At 37.1% G+C, this 17,202-nt stretch overlaps 1 protein-coding gene across 1 annotated transcript in view; it reads right to left on the bottom strand.

Moving 5' to 3' along the window:
- The window catches only part of KMT2E (lysine methyltransferase 2E (inactive)), a 62,360-nt gene that overhangs the window by 3,362 nt on the left and 41,796 nt on the right, over positions 1 to 17,202 (bottom strand). The window contains 12 exon segments of the mRNA XM_056339529.1: positions 56 to 163; positions 265 to 353; positions 2,380 to 2,678; positions 5,657 to 6,223; positions 7,541 to 7,597; positions 7,712 to 7,965; positions 8,732 to 8,876; positions 9,057 to 9,311; positions 11,216 to 11,524; positions 12,529 to 12,693; positions 14,516 to 14,614; positions 16,692 to 16,953. Of these exon segments, the coding sequence (XP_056195504.1) occupies positions 56 to 163; positions 265 to 353; positions 2,380 to 2,678; positions 5,657 to 6,223; positions 7,541 to 7,597; positions 7,712 to 7,965; positions 8,732 to 8,876; positions 9,057 to 9,311; positions 11,216 to 11,524; positions 12,529 to 12,693; positions 14,516 to 14,614; positions 16,692 to 16,953 (2,609 nt within the window).

The following is a 17,202-nucleotide window of genomic DNA, read 5'->3' on the forward strand; positions in this document are numbered from 1 at the left end:
TTGTAAGAGACTATTCAGTATGTCAAGTGTCACACAAGGTCATCTGCTTACTGACCTTTCATAAATTCAGGGAAAGAAGGGACCTTAAGCTGCAACTGGGAAATGAGATTTGAATGAGATGAAGGTGGAGACGGTAAACATGGGCTACAAGGTGATTCTCCCCCTACAGATGAAGCAGACCCAAACACAGTATTAGAATGATTACTGACTACCACAGGGGAACTGGTTAGATTTATCTACCTTCGACATGATAAATCAACTCACCACTGTCTTTGTCTTTCCTGTGATCACTGAGAAGTAAAGCCCTCTGATAACTTCGTTCTCTCACTTGTTCCACAGAGGTTGATGCAGTCCTAGAAGAGACAAGCGTAATTTAAAATTTAAGAGAATGTACTTCCGCAGACCAAATTTAGGACAATGTATATGCAAATACTGGGTCAGAGAAAATTTACAGTGTTACCTGGCTCTTACATGCAGTCAACTAGTTGTACATAACTGGGATTTATTAAGTAATTTGTATCTATTTTCTCCCAATTTTCAATATACTGATTTCCTGCCACCTTGTTACATTAAAAGAACTCACATTTCCTCTTAATAGGGAAACAACATCTGTAAATCTCTGGGGTTTGGGTTATTTTTTCTCCTTCTCTGACCCACGAAAAGTGAAAAACTACATTTAAAAAAAATAAAAGTTGCAGGTACTACTTCATATTCTCCATTTGTAGAAAACTGTCTTCTTCCAAAGCTGGAAATGTGGGGTTTTTTTGTTTTGTTGTAGTTTAAGAAACTGCTCTTTAATAGTGGATCTGTAATTATAAATACTTCACAACTACAAATACACTCCGTTTATGCTTCTACTAACTTGCCAGATAGTGTGTAAGAAATTAAGCGTCATATCTGCTTTCTATAGTCAATTACGTCTAACAACCAGATCAAGAACACCATAAACAACAGCACTCTGTAAATCTCTTCTTTTTCTTTCAGGCAAAACCATACAGCATTGCTTTACAATACTGTTGTACTGAAATTTTGGTGCTGCTGTCTACAGGATTACTCCAAAAACTTGCTGATAAATTCTTCCCCCTTTAGCCTGTTCCCACATTCTTTGCTTACAATACAATACACTAGCTTCTGCACAGTGAACTTTCAGCCCCTTTTCAGTGAAACTTTGAAGATTCCACTTACATTCTCTCTACAACTGGCTCTACAAAATCCTTCCATTCTGGAACAGCTGGAGCATCTGAGCAGGAGGATGTTCCAACTCCTCAGCCCACGTTCATCCCCAGTACTGTTAGGCCTTCTCTACAGCGTAAAGAACATCTGCAGGGTATATTTTGTGCTAATAACATTTTTGGAGACAGCATCACCACAGCTGACCTTAAGGCTACCAAAAACGCAGTGGAAAATGTTGTGCAATGTTTATACAGACTGAAGTCATTCCCTCGCATCCCCCTTCACCGTGTCTGTCTGCCCAGGATTTCTGGTTGGTGGGGTATCTGGTGTGACATCCAACAGAGCACGTGCTCTGCACACAGGGGAACCATTTAATGATCACAAACAACGATCCCAGTATCACCACACACTCTCTACCTGGGCAGAAGGAGCCGTTAGGCAGACTGCATGCAGCCCTGCACACTGCATTTAAGCAGCAGCAAGCAACCACCACAAACACATTCCCCCCAGATCACTGAAAAACAAATATCCTGAAGTCTTCTGTAAGCTTTTCCTAATCAATACAGACTATTTTCCTGTTCCACCCTTCCTCCCTACAGTACTTTTGGAAAGGTTTTGAGATTTAAGATGAAAAAATATTCTCTTCAGCCCACAGACAAAGCAGTGGAGATATAAGGGCATGAGAGCAGAGCCAAGGCCATGCTGAGAAAAACTAAAACCCAAACCAACTAAAAATCTCTCACAGCATCCTCTCCATCCTGCTGCTGCTTATCTCTCCTCCACACACCCTAGCAAGCACACCCAGCCCAGCTTGTGCAATGGTGGAAGGAGCACGCCTACTCACCGATGCCATTTTCTATAAAATTAAAACTGTACTTTACCTACATTGAGTTTATAATCTACAGAACTAGGCAACTTGTTTTGCTTAAACCAATACCTATTTTGCTCTCAGAAAATAAAAAAGCAAAGCACAATGAAAATAAGCTAACCAGTATCTTATGGGTAATTTTCCATCTATTTTAGTCTTTATGAGGTATCTGCTGTATTTCTGAGGAAAGAGGTAAGATAACTCTACTAATCTTAAAAAGAGCCCTCCAATTAGTAATCTGCAACTGTACCCTTACCTATGAAAACTAGATTTCAAATAGAAAAGACTTAGAATTAAGTAATTCTTCAGCACTTTAGTCCTACAGTTTTATGGCTTACCACTGAACTTCTGGTTCATTCTTTTCGCTGGAAGAAGATTCTTTAATTGCACAGTTGTTGCTGTTGTCTTCTGGGGCTGCATTATAAACAGTAGTTGGCAGTGGTAAAGGTAGGCTTGCAGCGGTATCAGTTTGCTCCCCGTTTTCACCACTGTTGTTAAACCCATCATTAGCACCGTTGTTACTAATATTTCCTCCACCAGCAGCATGAGGAGATACAGTAACCAGAGGGAAGTTTTCTGTCTTTGAGCCGCTTTTTCTAGCTTCTCGTTGTCTCTTACGGTATTCTAATAAAGATACCTAGGGAGAAAAAAAAAAAAAAAATAAATCACAAACATTAGAAGGGAAGTTGACTTGTTCCCTTCCTCACCGTTTCTTTCGGTAAGACATACCATTTACTTGGTTCTAAAAGAAAAGGGATAAATTAATTGAAGATACTTCACCACATCTGCAGTGAATTTCTGGAGTACTGAGCTACTACCAATGACTGTAAGGATGATGTAAAAGTTTCTGCCAAGAGAAAGAAGTATGCATTTTGCCTCAGAAAAGAAACGGGCAATGACGCAGGTCAGCAAAAGGTTTGCTGCCGAAGTCATACGGTTGGTTGAAGCTACAGGGCACTTCACAGGCCTCCCCTGGAACTGCACCATTAGAATACTGATACAGTAAAGCTCATCTGAAGAGATTTCACACTGTGCTCAGTCTGACTCCCTTGTATGAAAAACCCGCTGTGCTTCTGCTTCACTCTTGATGCATGCATCAAAGGACTCTAAGCTCTTCATACATTTTTCTTTAATATATAGAATTCACAACTTGAAATTTCATTCTTTTCCCAGTTTATTTTGAATTTCTGTCTTTACTGCACTTTAAAAGAGACTGATTAAGAACATACTTTAAAGCTAAATTCCAAGTCAAGTTTATTACCAAAACCAGTAACACACAAAGGCAAGAGTGGTTTCTAATTTATACATATTTTTTTATATAAAATCACTACATAAAGCTTCCATAGAATAGAAAAGTTTAAATGTTTAGTAAGTTCTCTTCAGTGAGAAAAATAACTTTCAACAGTTTTCCCTATGTATCTTCAGGATTTCAAGCAGAAAGCTGAAATACTGACCTTCAGACCTACTTTATTCAGTAATGACACTGGTTTGGTGGAAATGACATTTGATGTCTTTCAATATTTTTCTCTAGTTATCAACAACCTACTCAGAACCATATAGAACCCAAAACAAGAAACTAAGGAGCAATAATGAAAAAAATTCATATTTAACTGGCTTAGTCCTCGATAAAAGTGGACATCCATCTCTACACAGAGAGAACTAAGGCAGTCTGCTTTGTCTAAAGTCCTAGGGCTTTGTGTTTGTTCACTTTCAAACAGATCTACCCACTAGAAGACTCAGCTACAGGTCAGGATAAAACCAGTTAAAAATACTTTATTTTTAGTAAAAGAAAGTTTTGGTTAAGAACTGCTCTTGTTTTCAAACAATTTCCACATCACATGACTGGGATCCCTTGAAGAATACTGCTTTAAAGCAAACCTGGATGTTAAGAATGCATGAAATTATGCAATGTGGCCACAATGTACAGGACCATACCAAAATGTGATCAGCTTGTACAATGGTGAGAGAAAATAGAGCAGCAAATGCCCATAGACATGTTGAAATCTGGAAAATCTCCTTTAATAACTGCATTAAGTACATTGTCTTACATGATCCTAGGCAAAGGGTTTTATTATTCTACTAAAATTCTTGTATTCTCAGCTTCTCCTTAGGCGAGATTCCCCCCACCCCTTTTTACACTGTAAAAAGCTGCCCTCCCCCCCCCCCCCCCCTTTTTTTTGGCGTCTTGTCTCTTCAGAAAGCCTAAACCCCATTCTTTCAGGGGTACAGATACAGTCTTCTCTGACTGTTCCTTCAAACAGAGACTTTTAGACAGCAATCCTGGGCAGCTTGTGTGTGGTGTGTGTCAGGAGGTAGCCACACTTTTTTTCATTTGAGGATTAGCACAGCATAAACCCTCAGCAGTAACAACCTGGAAGAATCCACAATTGTCAGTGCTTCAGTAACCCTCCCTCCTGTTCCTTGCTAAGTGCTGCTGGGATTTGAAAAGAAATTAATTTAACCTTCAAAGAAGAAGGAAGCTACAGAAATTTTGGCTTTTCTGGTTTTTTGGCTTTCTTTGCCAGAAGTAACACACAGAGGATCTGTAAAATTTTCAAGGCCAGGATCAGGTAAGAACAGAGCTCCTACCATCTTGCTTCAGTTACATCTCTGCTTGAAGCACAGTAAATGAAAACCCAATTCTGATGGAGAACTTCTGAAGAACCATGAGTGCTCCCTAGCAGGATGCCCCCAGAGCACAGGGAAGAAGGTGTGTCAGGGGGTTTCAGTGGGACCAAAAAACCAAAACCCCTTTCCGCATACATGTGCATACACAGAACACACACCACCCCCCTCATCATTATTTCCATAAAGAAAATAAATCACATCTTTCAAACAAGAAAGATTACTCAGTCTGTTATGACACAGAACTGGCCAGCTGTTGCATTAGAGAGACTATCGTCTTCCATGTTTGTCATCCTTCTTTTCTGCAAGGAGCAAAGGTAGACTCTGCTTTCCTGTACAATTCGACAAGGACAGTTATGCAGAGTAGCTTCCAGTTCTGGTTCAAGCTGCCCATGACCACACAACTTGCCTACAAGAACCATTTTGAGAGCAGCAGACTTAGATTGTGCTTATTTTTCAAACACAATATTTTATAAAAAAAGAAATTAAGCCAAGAAGATTTCTTGGAACCTAGGATTTCTGTGTAGTTCTAACAGTGAAGCCATGACACCTTAAGTATATAAAAATGGGCTTTTTAAAGCATCAGTATCATACATATGTTAGTGCAATTTCTTGCTGTAATTCATAACAAATGTTCGCAGTACATGATCGCTCTGATACTAGCATATATTCTGTATAACAGAATATTGTAATACTTGGTGGCATAAGCAACCTTTTTCAGACCACAAAAGCGATTATTTATTGAGCAATTCATTTAAGACTCATATGAAATAAAGGTGAATGTGTATCTATTACTTGGAAAAATTAATTTACTACTGGGTATATGCAGCTTTACTCTTTGCTCTTCATTACTGCCCCTGAATAATGTCTACTATATTACAGTACCTAAAGATAAGCCATGAGCTGTTTTTTATTTTATGTTTCTTTCCGTTAAAGAAATATCATTAGCAGACTATGTAACACAGACCAAATGATTCTTAAAATTATAACCTTTTTCTTTTGTGGAGGATTCTGGGGTGTGCAATTTCCATCCATCAAGTTGTCGTTATTGACAGTCCTTCCAAAGCCAGATGAAATTCCATCTTCTGAAGTACAAAAAACAGATGCTTCCATGAACATGCCTCTAGCATCGTCTTGAATCAGGCACTTTGACTCGTTTATTCTGAATCCACCTCCTACCTCCAACTGATGTGAAGGGGTCAAGTCCCTCAAATTAGAATTCATTGAGAAATTTACACCTGTCCTGTCGGGACTTTTTACCCAGGAAGAATAAATTGTGCCCCGGCCACAATGAGCAGTTTCTAATTGGCTGTTTGAATCAGTCCTATCATGTGTGGGGGCTTCCAGGTTTTTATGCAGTGCACTTTGCTCAATTACTTCGAGTCCCAGCTGCTGGAGGTCTGATACAGATTCCATTTCTCCAGTGCACTGCCGTGTGACATCAGTCCTATTCCTTGGACTGGAATATCCAATAGTCTTTATTTCTTGCAGGCCCATTTCTGTCAGGTTGGAATTTCTGAAAGAATTCAGTGCTAGAATCGATGCTCTGTCATACCCCTGTGTGAAGAAAAAGCATGTCAACTATTTTTTCACACTCCAACAAAATGGCAACTATTCTGATACTCAGTTGTGCCTTTAAGTGGGATTAAAGGCCTTCCAGTAACCATGAATTTGTCTGGTTTAAAAAAAAAAATTCTACAGCCAGACACTTACTTCTATTATTACTATATATCATGTAAAAGCATTTTAATAAAATGCATGTTAACCAAAGTCAAAATAAACTTTAAAAGCCAGGTTTTCTTTTATAACTCAAAGAGGAAGGGGAGGAGCTTCAACAGGAGCAAGTCCCCAGCCAAGAAATTACAAAGCATTTGCTTCAGTTGAACATAAAAAGGATCCTCAGGGTCAAAATATTCATTTGGGGGGTGGGGAGGAAAACATACTCTAAAATTTTGAGACAATATTCAAATCAGTACTCTGTAGAGAGAGAAAAAAAATTAAGTTAAAGAAACTACTTTTGTACTTCTTAAAACTGTACTCAGCACATATCCATGGTTGGAAGCAGCTTTTCTCAATCACCATGCTTTAATGTTTTCATAAATCGTTTTAAAATTCTTTGTATTACAAAGCAAAGTTCCTAAGTAAAACCTCTCTATTTGAGTCAGATAAACATTAAAACATTCAGTTACAATAGTTTGGAAGCAATTGTTATATTCAGTCAACAGCTACGATCGTATGAAAAACTTTGTGTATTTCAACAGTTAAGATTTTAACCTAACACACACCCCCCTACATTATGTGCTGAACTCCCAGGGGAGACTATCCAGATCATTCATTTACACAGCTGGCCAGAAGTGAAAGTCTCCAGCGTTGGGACACAGACACATCCATCCCCCAGGCTGGGAGTACTTGGGCACATTCCAGCAGCACTTGCTGCTCCTGAACTAATCCACCCACATCCATTTATTACCTTTCTGCTCTGCTCTCTCACTCTGAGCATAATTAGGCTTAATAAAAACCATTACAAGATACTGGGGTAACAAGGAGAAATGTTAATTCAGATTTAACTACAGGCTGAAAAGCACAAGCATTGTTTTTCTGTTCTTATCTATAAATTGCAGTAGTTACTCCTTTCTATGACAGCCATCAGGATTTTTAAGTAGATAGAGAGAAAGGGGAGAGAGAAACATTTAAAACACAAAATGAAACAGGTGAAGTGGACATACAGAGTAGTAAGCAAATAAAACCTGCATAGAAGTTACCCGTTACATTCCAGGAAACCTGCAATGCCTGGTGAAGAGCATTTACTAAGAAAGATGCAGTCATACAGGTGAAATCAAGATACCCTTTGCAGTTTTTGGCAAATATCCTTACCTCTTGACTGTAAGCTCGCCTTTTTATTTCTGGGGAACTGTCAGGTGAGGAAATATTCTACATGAATAAGAAGAAATTGCAAGTCAGTTCTAGCAGGAGTACCAATAGTGATTTACACTAGAATATCTAAACACATTCTCTGAACGTGCTGAAATTCACTATAAATCTTACCTCAAAGTGCATGGTATTTCCATGTATACACGGAGTTACAGGAGTAACTGGTGAATATATGGGTTTGTAACCATTTCTACAAGCTTCATCTTCTGGTTTTATCCTAGGTGGAGTAGCAAACAATGATGCCTCGGAGACAGTGATGTCAGCATGAGTCGGTGTGGCATATGGAGAAGGAGTTGGTGTGGAGGTTTCTGAGAATGCAGACTCCAACAGCTGATACAGTCTTCGTTTTTTTAGTGGTGTGGTTAGATCTGTGTGTTAAAATTAGAGAACAGATAGAAGAGGTCTAGATATAGTAATCACTTACAACTGTTTAAGTACCTGATGTAATGAATTAAATATGGATGAAGAATTCCATATGAAAGAATCAGTAAGATTACAAAAACCTCTTAAGGGCAGGCTTCCTGAAAAAATACACTCTTAAGAGCTTACAGTTACATCAAAACCTGAAACTTGTGTGCTAGGATGATGGCAAGAACTGTCTCTGTTTCCAGAATAGGTAAAGTCAACTTCCTTGCATTTTTAAGACTGTTCAGCTAAAAAGTGGAAATTCCAAGTTCAGGACTGTGCACAGGAATTATCTCATAAACTCCATATCCTTACGGAAGTGTATTTAGTTTTTAGCATGTTCCCATTTTTCATTTTGCCTACAAGATTACACAGCTTTTCCTCTGTGTGCAACAGGCCAACTGAATTTAGAAGGAATTCTAAATATACAGAACAGCACAGAAAATGAATTTATAATCTAATCTCTTAATACCCATAGTCAAAAATGGCAGTCTTTTGTGGACTGTAAACACTATGAGATACAGTGGTTACTTATGTAGTATCAATTATACATTCAAAGGGGACAAAATCCCAACCACTACGTAACTAAGCATTTCTTTCAAGGAAAGTATCAGGAAATAGTGCAAATACCCCTGGAATTTTCATTAACTCATCACTTTAAAAAACAGAGTCCTCCACATTTCACTACGGTGACATAGCTCTTATGTACCATACTAATAAAAGCTTCACCTGTTAAGGAACAGCTGTCGTTCAGTAATAAAGGACTTTTATTTTCACCATTGATGGCTGGACTTCTAGATCTCTCTTGTGATGGTGAATTAAATCTATCAATTATTGTTGAATTTTCTTCTTCCAAAGCCTGCTTCAACCAACGCTGTAATAAACCAAGTTCAAATCAGTGACTTTAAGAGATTAACAATAAATGTTTCAAAACACATTACACGTGACAGAATTGGTTTGCCAATCTAGCTTTTTTCTGCCTGAATTTGTGCTAGCAAACAAAGACTTTTTTAATTAATATGGGATGGGGAACCATAATGAAGGGAAGCATTACCTTCTTACAAGAGCCAGTAATGTTTTCCACAGGTTCTTTTTTCCTCCTCTTTTCTGAAAGGAATGGTGAAGTAAAACGAATATAGTGCTTTGGAGTTGAATATACATGTGGACTGTAAGTGAGACCTGGTAAAGAATTCAGTTGAGTAGCCAGAACTTCAGGGTCTGTAGTTATGCGTAGAGGCCTTTCTGATAGACTGTCTGTAGGCTTCCCTGTTTTATCACTCTTTTCACTTAACCATTCACTGACCAAGTGCTAAACAGAGAGAAAGAAAAAATTAGTGGTTTATGAGTGCTTTTATAAGTGGCTTTTAGGAATTGTTTAGTTTAATTATTCACCTAGTCAACTGTTACACAACCCAGAAAACAGCTAGTTTCCAGGCTGCAAATTTAAGAATACATAGGGCAAGAATGAGGACAGCTTTAGCAAAGTAATGGGGACAGGAGAAGGAATCACTATAAATTTGCTCTACATGCCGAAGTTTTGGGGGTTTTGCTTTTTGGGTTTGATTTGTTTGTTGTAAACTAACATCTAGTTCTTTTATTTAAGTCTCACTGAATATACAAGAGCCCAGATCAACTATACTTACAGCATAAATTTAGTAACAGAATTCCAAGACAAATTTTAAACTTATGCCCAAGCACCTAAGCTGAGGAGTAGTAATGTAACATTAATAGAACAAAGTTAAAGTAAACTCCTCAGACTTCTGTACTGTCAGGACTGTGCTTCAGTCAACATGTCAGGCAGATGCCTTGAACATTATTCACTATTGTAGTTATATTAAGTTACAACACATTTACTAAGGCACACCTGTTCAAAAAGAGGAATTCTCTCCTAGCTAGTTCAGGGGGTTTTAAAAACATGCCAGTGGATTTTGGTTCCTATTAACAGATACAGACTAACCTCCTAAATTTTATGATGTTTAAATAAAGCTAAGGACATCCAAACCCAGCACATTAAATATATTATTATAATCTGTATTAAAGCCTTCATATCATACTAATATTTGAAGTTGCTAGTCTTTTACAAACCTATTTATATTTATTAATTCATTTTTAAAGCAGGATTTTGTCCACACATGGTACACTGGGTACAATACAAGAAGGCATTTCATAGGCATTTATCCTCAATACTATGAAACAGCAAAAAAGTGCAGTGAAACTCAGACTTCTGTATCTTCCTTCTTTTTTGCTATGCCATACATAAAAAGGAAAAAAGATTCTCGTCTCCATTCTCACAAGAATTTAATAACAATGCAATAAGCAGTGTTACAGGATGACTCAGGTGCCTCGTGGGGAAAATAAATAAATATTTAAGTTAAGTATGTTTGGGGGGGTTAAGATCAAACCATCTTGAAATTGTTACTGTTTATTTCGGAAGAAGTTTCAACCTATGACTTCCTCTCCTCCTTCCCCTCCACAGAATAGTTTTCAGAACTTGTAAAGCACACTGAAAAAAAGTCACTTTTGAGTGCAGTCTGTAGAATTTTAAAGCAGTAAGTTTTACTACTTTATTCACACTTGCTGATTTTAAGATTTTTTTCAAGTGTCTTGAAATGTTGAGGCATTTCTTAAAGCCTTCTGCAATGCACTCCAATAATAAAAAAATTAAAACAAAGTACTAAAGAATCGTCCTTCCAAACATGCAGATAAATCTGAGTGTTTAAATCCATTCACTTTAGAAAAAGACATCTCCGAAGTATTAGAAGTTAATGATTTCCTTTAAGATACTGTTTGCTACCATTAAAATACTTTCTAAAGCATATGATGAACAAAGAAAGGAAACTCAACTTTTTATTTCTGTTCTTTTCCTCTTAAATTAACCACTTAGTATACGTATCAAAAACGTAATTTATTTCAGCCCATTTAGAAAGTACTTCCCTTAGAAAACAGTTGTTCTAAAAGTGTTCTGAAAGATGTATTTTGGAAGTCTCTTAAAATCAAAAATAACTTCTACCAATGGATCTTGCACATACCTTTTTTAATGTCTTAATTTATTACCAGTGAGTAGCTAAAAAAAATCACGTAATAGTGATTTAAAGAAACAAGTCAAAGGTTCTTTTTTAAAAATCTATATATAGTTGCATACTGATGCAGCAACCTATAGGTTTTTTTTTTTTAAAAGTCCATCCTCTTTTCCCCATCCCTTCGGAGACATACCTTCTTTGTTTTAGGATACTTAGTAGGGCATTTACTAAGTGCTGGAGCTTCTGTTTCAGTAACCATTTCTGTAACAACAGTTTCTGTTTCAGGCTCAGCTACCAGTGCAGCATTCTCAGTTTCATGATGTTGTGAAGTTACTTCCACGTCAGGAGAAGATGGCTGGATATCTGAACACATGCTGACAGTTCTGTGTCGTCTACGCTGCTGCCCAATGTGAGTTCTACTCCGTGAGAAGCTTTTCCTCTGTTTAGCTCTATTAACTTTGGCTGGGGTAGGCTTGGTGGCAGTTTCTTCTTTTGCTGGTTCCTGGTACAAAACAGAAGTCTAGTAAACAGACCCCATACACATGAAAGCTACATTATCTTCTTAAAACAAAATGTCAGTTCCCCCTTCCTTTACAGGTCTAAAAAGTCTTTATCCCATTTTAATTGTTAGAACGAAAATACTTCAGCGATAATATTTCTATCCTAATTCAAGGCAAACTGCAATACTTCCTGTATTTTCCTCCCAAGCACCTGCTATACCATTGGCAGAGTATTCATGCACACCTGTCAGTGGTTAGATCACCACAGATTTGTGTAAAGAACTGCCATACCACATTCATTCATCCATAAGGTAGAAATCAGCTACTTACAACATTATCTCTTCCCATCCAATATCCTTTCTGCAATTTATAGTTTACTACGCGTTTAGCACTGTCAAGTACCTTTTGTGACAGCATGCTGACAGAAATTACCCAGGTAAACAACCTGACCTGAGAACCCGCAGGAGTATTTGCAAGTAAGAAGCATACTAGCATCCAGCAACAGAGTAAAAAACTGTTTATGAAACATTAAGTATCATCTGCAAGAACTCAGAACAAACTACACCTTAATAACCCCTTGCCTTTAAAAGAAAAGAAAGGATTATAATCTACTCCTGAGTAAGCCACTGAAGCAGCAAGTTGTTCTCCACTGGTTACGGAGGGTGCCTAAGGAAATGCACCTCCTGTGACTGAAGTCAACATTGGTAAATGCCTCCTATCCTGAACTTCTAAGAGAGACTGCATTACAGAGCTGGTGTGCATGTGTCCATGTTCGCATAAACTACTGTAACTAGAATTCCTCAAACGAATTCTATACATATTTTCTTGGGGAAAAAAATGAGCTAATGGAATATAATGTCAAAGAGCTATACAGATTTTGATCAAGTATCTTTGAGTTCAGAGGGGGGAAAAATGGCATATATCTTAGGAAGCACAGCTCAACATCCAAACCGATAAAATATGCCATGTTAAAAACTAGCTTTAAAATAAAGTTCCAGATAACTACCTGAATAAATTCAGTGTCATTGAGAATCTGTGCTTCCTTGCATTCTGATTTAACCTCAGTTTTTGCTGTGCTGATTCTTTCCAAAGCCTGTTCTCTTCTCTTTTCTCTTTTTTCTAGTCTGGCAAAAGCTTGCAGGATAGCTTCCATTTTCCGTTCTTCTCTTGTCTGATGGATTTAATAATAATCATGATAAAGTTTCAGTCAATCTTTCACATATGTAAATACATACATACTCTCTCCGCCGCCCCCCCCCCCCCCCCAAGTAGTTCAGAACATGTTCAGTGTATGTTGACATGGATATCAATTTCAGCAGAAGCTCTCAAAGGAAAGGGAGATGTTACAGTGACTGCAATTATTACAGAGTTCTGAAGAAAGGCTGGCATTCATACCAGCCTTGACAAACAAGAAGATTGTCCTGCTTTGGATTTAAGATTAAGAATTACTAAAAATATAATTTACTAGTAAATCACTCACCTAAAAGCATAAAAATAACATGTAGCTCTGAGCCACTTACTTGCATGTAGTCAAAAACAATAAAATGCTAACGATGAGAAAGATATGAAATACTAATACATGTATGAAGCAACAGAAAGCATTACCCCCTGACCCAATTTTCCAAGTGTCACAAGCTACATCAAAACATACAATCAACATCCAAGAATCACCATTTCAAAACAAGGTAACGTACGGTCACACAGAGAAGCTAGTTTTCTGTCTATCTGTAATTCAGGTTCTAGTGCTGCATAGAGGCAGATTCCATCTGCACAGAGCTCTGCTAAGACAATACAGAGGTGGCAGAACTGGGGGCTTTATTATAAATTTTTTTTTATATAACATCTGTAGCTCAACAGTGCATTGACAGCAACGATGTGTTTGTATCAAAGAAGGAATACCTGCAAACGTATCGGTCATATAAGCGAATGATTTTGTTCTGGCAATTTTGTTTTGCAACTCAACCTGCCTCTGCTTGGTAAAATACGAACTTGCAACTATTCACCATCCTCATAACAGTGCTAGAGTACTAATTACAACTTTACTACAGCAACTCTGCTGTAGCGAAGTTCCACAGAGAGCTTCATTTTATTAAGACGTGCCAACAAAAAAAAAAAAGCCAGCACATACTCTGGAGCAAAACTAACACATCCAACAGTGTGATGAGAATCATTCCTCAAAACCACGACGAGACACCATTGTTTGATAGTATCACAGCTCATGCTGTCACTCTTCAGGTCTTGTATTAAAATATACATTTTACTTGAGCAGATTTTATTTTCTGATGTCTAATAAACACGTCTCATCAATTTTGATACTGACAAGACTGCAGAAAATACTGACCAAAAGGAATGTATGCCCCTAGCCCCTTCATTTTCTTATTAAGTTCTGGGCAGACGCAGACAGTTTTGGTGCCACCTTGAACTCTACTTATCAGAAGTTCTGTGAGCATGAACAATAAAATGAAAGTTCCAAGTATTAGTATTTCATTAAATAACTTGGCTAAGATTTTAACTAGTAATTTCAGTATCTCAAATTTTGAACACCTAACAGAATTCTAAAATGCCAGTTCCGTAACATTGTGCTACCAACCTCTCAAAATTAGGACTTCTGAGGATTTGGAAGATGGGAACTCAAATAATTAGTAAGGCAAAAATCCTGACCCCAATGCTATCTATAAAAATGGCCACTACAAATAACAAGCAATAATAAAGAGCAAAGAAATCTAGATTTTCTACAATATTTTTTAAAAGGCAATAAAAAATTACACACATTTGAAGATAAAAGCAGGCTTCTGTCACAAAGCAATGATCAAGCCACATTAAATGCTATCAAATAGCAAGCCTTGCATTTTAAGTTGAAGTTCATGTGAGGATCTGACTTCATATACACTCACATTCTACAAGCCTACAAAAAGGTAGTAATTAGCATGAGAAGAGCAGGTGTCACTAAGACTTAATGACAACTTTAGGCAGCTACTTGCTTCCCAACTTACCATCTTCCTTTTCCTTTCTGCAATCTGCTCCTCTGATTCCATTTCTACTTCATTGCTAATGGGAGTTTTTTCTTCTATATCATCAACAAAGTCTGGCTCCTGAAAGACAGAAATGACTGCTTTACAGAAGCCCTACTAATCTTGCAAACCAGGGAAAACTAAAAGCTGCACAGAACTAAGAATCCTCAGATCACTACGTCAAAAGTAACCAAGCCAATAAATGAAGACAAAAATGTAAAAAAACCTAACAACCACTTGTACCTTTGTATAAACCTGTAAACATAATCAGCTGACTAGATCTTTTCCATTCTGAGCATCTGTATCTTTTTTTCAGCATACTGATCTTATTGAAATTTTGGGGATCCATGCCCACTCCCCCACCCCATCAACCAACAACAACAAAAAATAATCAGAATTAAACCTCCAAACCAACAGAAACTTCTGGGCACTAACACGGCCACTGTCCTAGCCACTTTATAATCAGTTAAAGAATTATGAGCTTTACATTACATACCCATGAAAAAAATAAAAAATTATTGAAATAGAATAAAATCTGTTTTACTGAAATAGAGTAAGTGCCAAAGGAGACGTTAACAATTACACAGAAGTTCTTTTCAGCTAAGAACTGTTCTATTAAGGTCAGATTTTCAATTTTAAGTCTCACTACACAATACAACAGTGCCATACCATAAGGAAACACAAGAGTTAGCTAACTAATAATGGTTTTCTGTTAAAAAACCCCAAAACAACAACAAAACCAAACTAAAAACCACACACACAAAAACCCCAATTAAAAAACTGACCCAAACCCAACCATGAAACAGTAACTTTGAAAAGAGTTAAGTGTTCATTAGTCCTATATGCAATTTCACTTTTACATAAAAGGTTTTTTTAATATTTGTCTTGAAAGTACATTTATAGTTTCCCCATACTCCTTCTTTGGTTAGCATTACGTATTTTACCCCAGGAAAAAAATCTGATGACTGGCTTCTGTGTTTACACACACATTTTAACAGCTTTATTCTCACAATTCCTACCATTTCAAGCTCAGTTTTGAAAAACAATAGTTCTCCTGTGACTGTTCTATATAAGCACTGTATAGTACATTAAAAGCTCAGAAGAAGATACCAGTTATCACTTGTTAAAAACAAAAAACCACCCAAACAATTTTTTTAAAAATCAATTAAGATGATAAAAGTTTAAGCGTTGCCTCTCTGGAGATCATAATTTCTAACAGTCACATGCCATGCTTTCTGGACTTCCAAGCACTTTTAAGCTATTTAGCTACTAAAACCCCAGAAAAATTTAATAATTTTATGAAAACTGAGTGTCACTATGTTCAATTTCATCTTATTTCCTTTACTCCTAAGTAATGTTAGAAGAACCAGGAAATGGCTCCCTCCCAGAATAACTCCTTCCTCTCTATCCCAAAGCATCATCAAAAACCATCATGTAAGGGGGAAAAAAAAAAAAAAAATCACCACCCTCAAAAAGAAAGAGAAGACTGATAGTTACTAAGGTAGCCATCTGCTCATGTTAATAATCTGTCTGCAAAATTATGTTAATAATTAATCTCACAGACCTCTCAATATTTCTTTTGAAATGACATATTAAAAGAAAGACTAATACAAAATTTATTACCATGGTATATTACCAGGTGGCTTTACTATACTATCTACCTATTATCCAGTATTTAGCTTCAACACACACCATCCTCCTCCCAACGCCCCGAACTATTTAATAGAGCTGCAGAGCTCTATTTAACAAGAGCTCCAGCAAACACTTAATACTGTGGGTTGAAGTTTTATTTTTTATAGGGCAGGGCTACTTATTGCTGAGTTTAAAATACTACTCTGAGTAACATATGCAACTAAGCTAAAGGCACTTCAGGATGGACTGGGAGCTCCTCAAAGTGTGAACATGAGGCTTTTACATTAGAGATCCTCCAAGAAATTCAGAGGAAACATTATAGTTAAAACTGGTATGGAAACCAACATATCAAATATTAAGGAAAACTGAGAATAGTATAAAAAAAAATTCTAAAGAATTTATCCATCCTTAGGATTTCTGATAAATCTCCATACCCCTTTTCAGGACTTTTCAAATTCCTTTAGTAACTACAAATGGAGAGTATTTGTATTTAGCTTTTCTTTCTGATCATCTTTTGTATGAATACCTGATTATTAGAAATGGACAGCCTGAGGGGAGAGAGCTTCCTCTGTTTATTATCTGCAATTTTCATTTTGGTGGCTGCTCCCTCACAGTCCAATGTGATGTTCTGATTTTGAGTCTCTTTTTCTCTTGAAATATCTTTCTCCTTCTTGCCCTTTTTCCTTCTGGTTTCATATCCAGTGTTGATGTTTTCTGTAGGCTCCGAACGTCTGAGAACTGGACATTCAGGATTTTCTTTGAGGCAAGCACAATCCACTTTGTATTTACTAGAAGTAATTAAATGCAAGAAGGCATATTTTGATTAGGCTGTACAGCAATGAGACTTTTCAATACTAATTTACACAAGCAGGCACATTTCACATTAAACATTTGCTATTATGCAAGTTAACCATATAAAAAGCAGCTGACTCATTTGCACCAAGATATACAATACCACTGTAATTCAAAAAAACATATACTGGTTAACAGAATTTGGGGCTGTTTGCCACATGAAATTCCTTTAAATTCAAGGTTAG

Source organism: Falco biarmicus, chromosome 5 (assembly GCF_023638135.1).
Source record: "Falco biarmicus isolate bFalBia1 chromosome 5, bFalBia1.pri, whole genome shotgun sequence".
In the NCBI taxonomy this organism is placed as follows: Eukaryota; Metazoa; Chordata; class Aves; order Falconiformes; family Falconidae; genus Falco; species Falco biarmicus.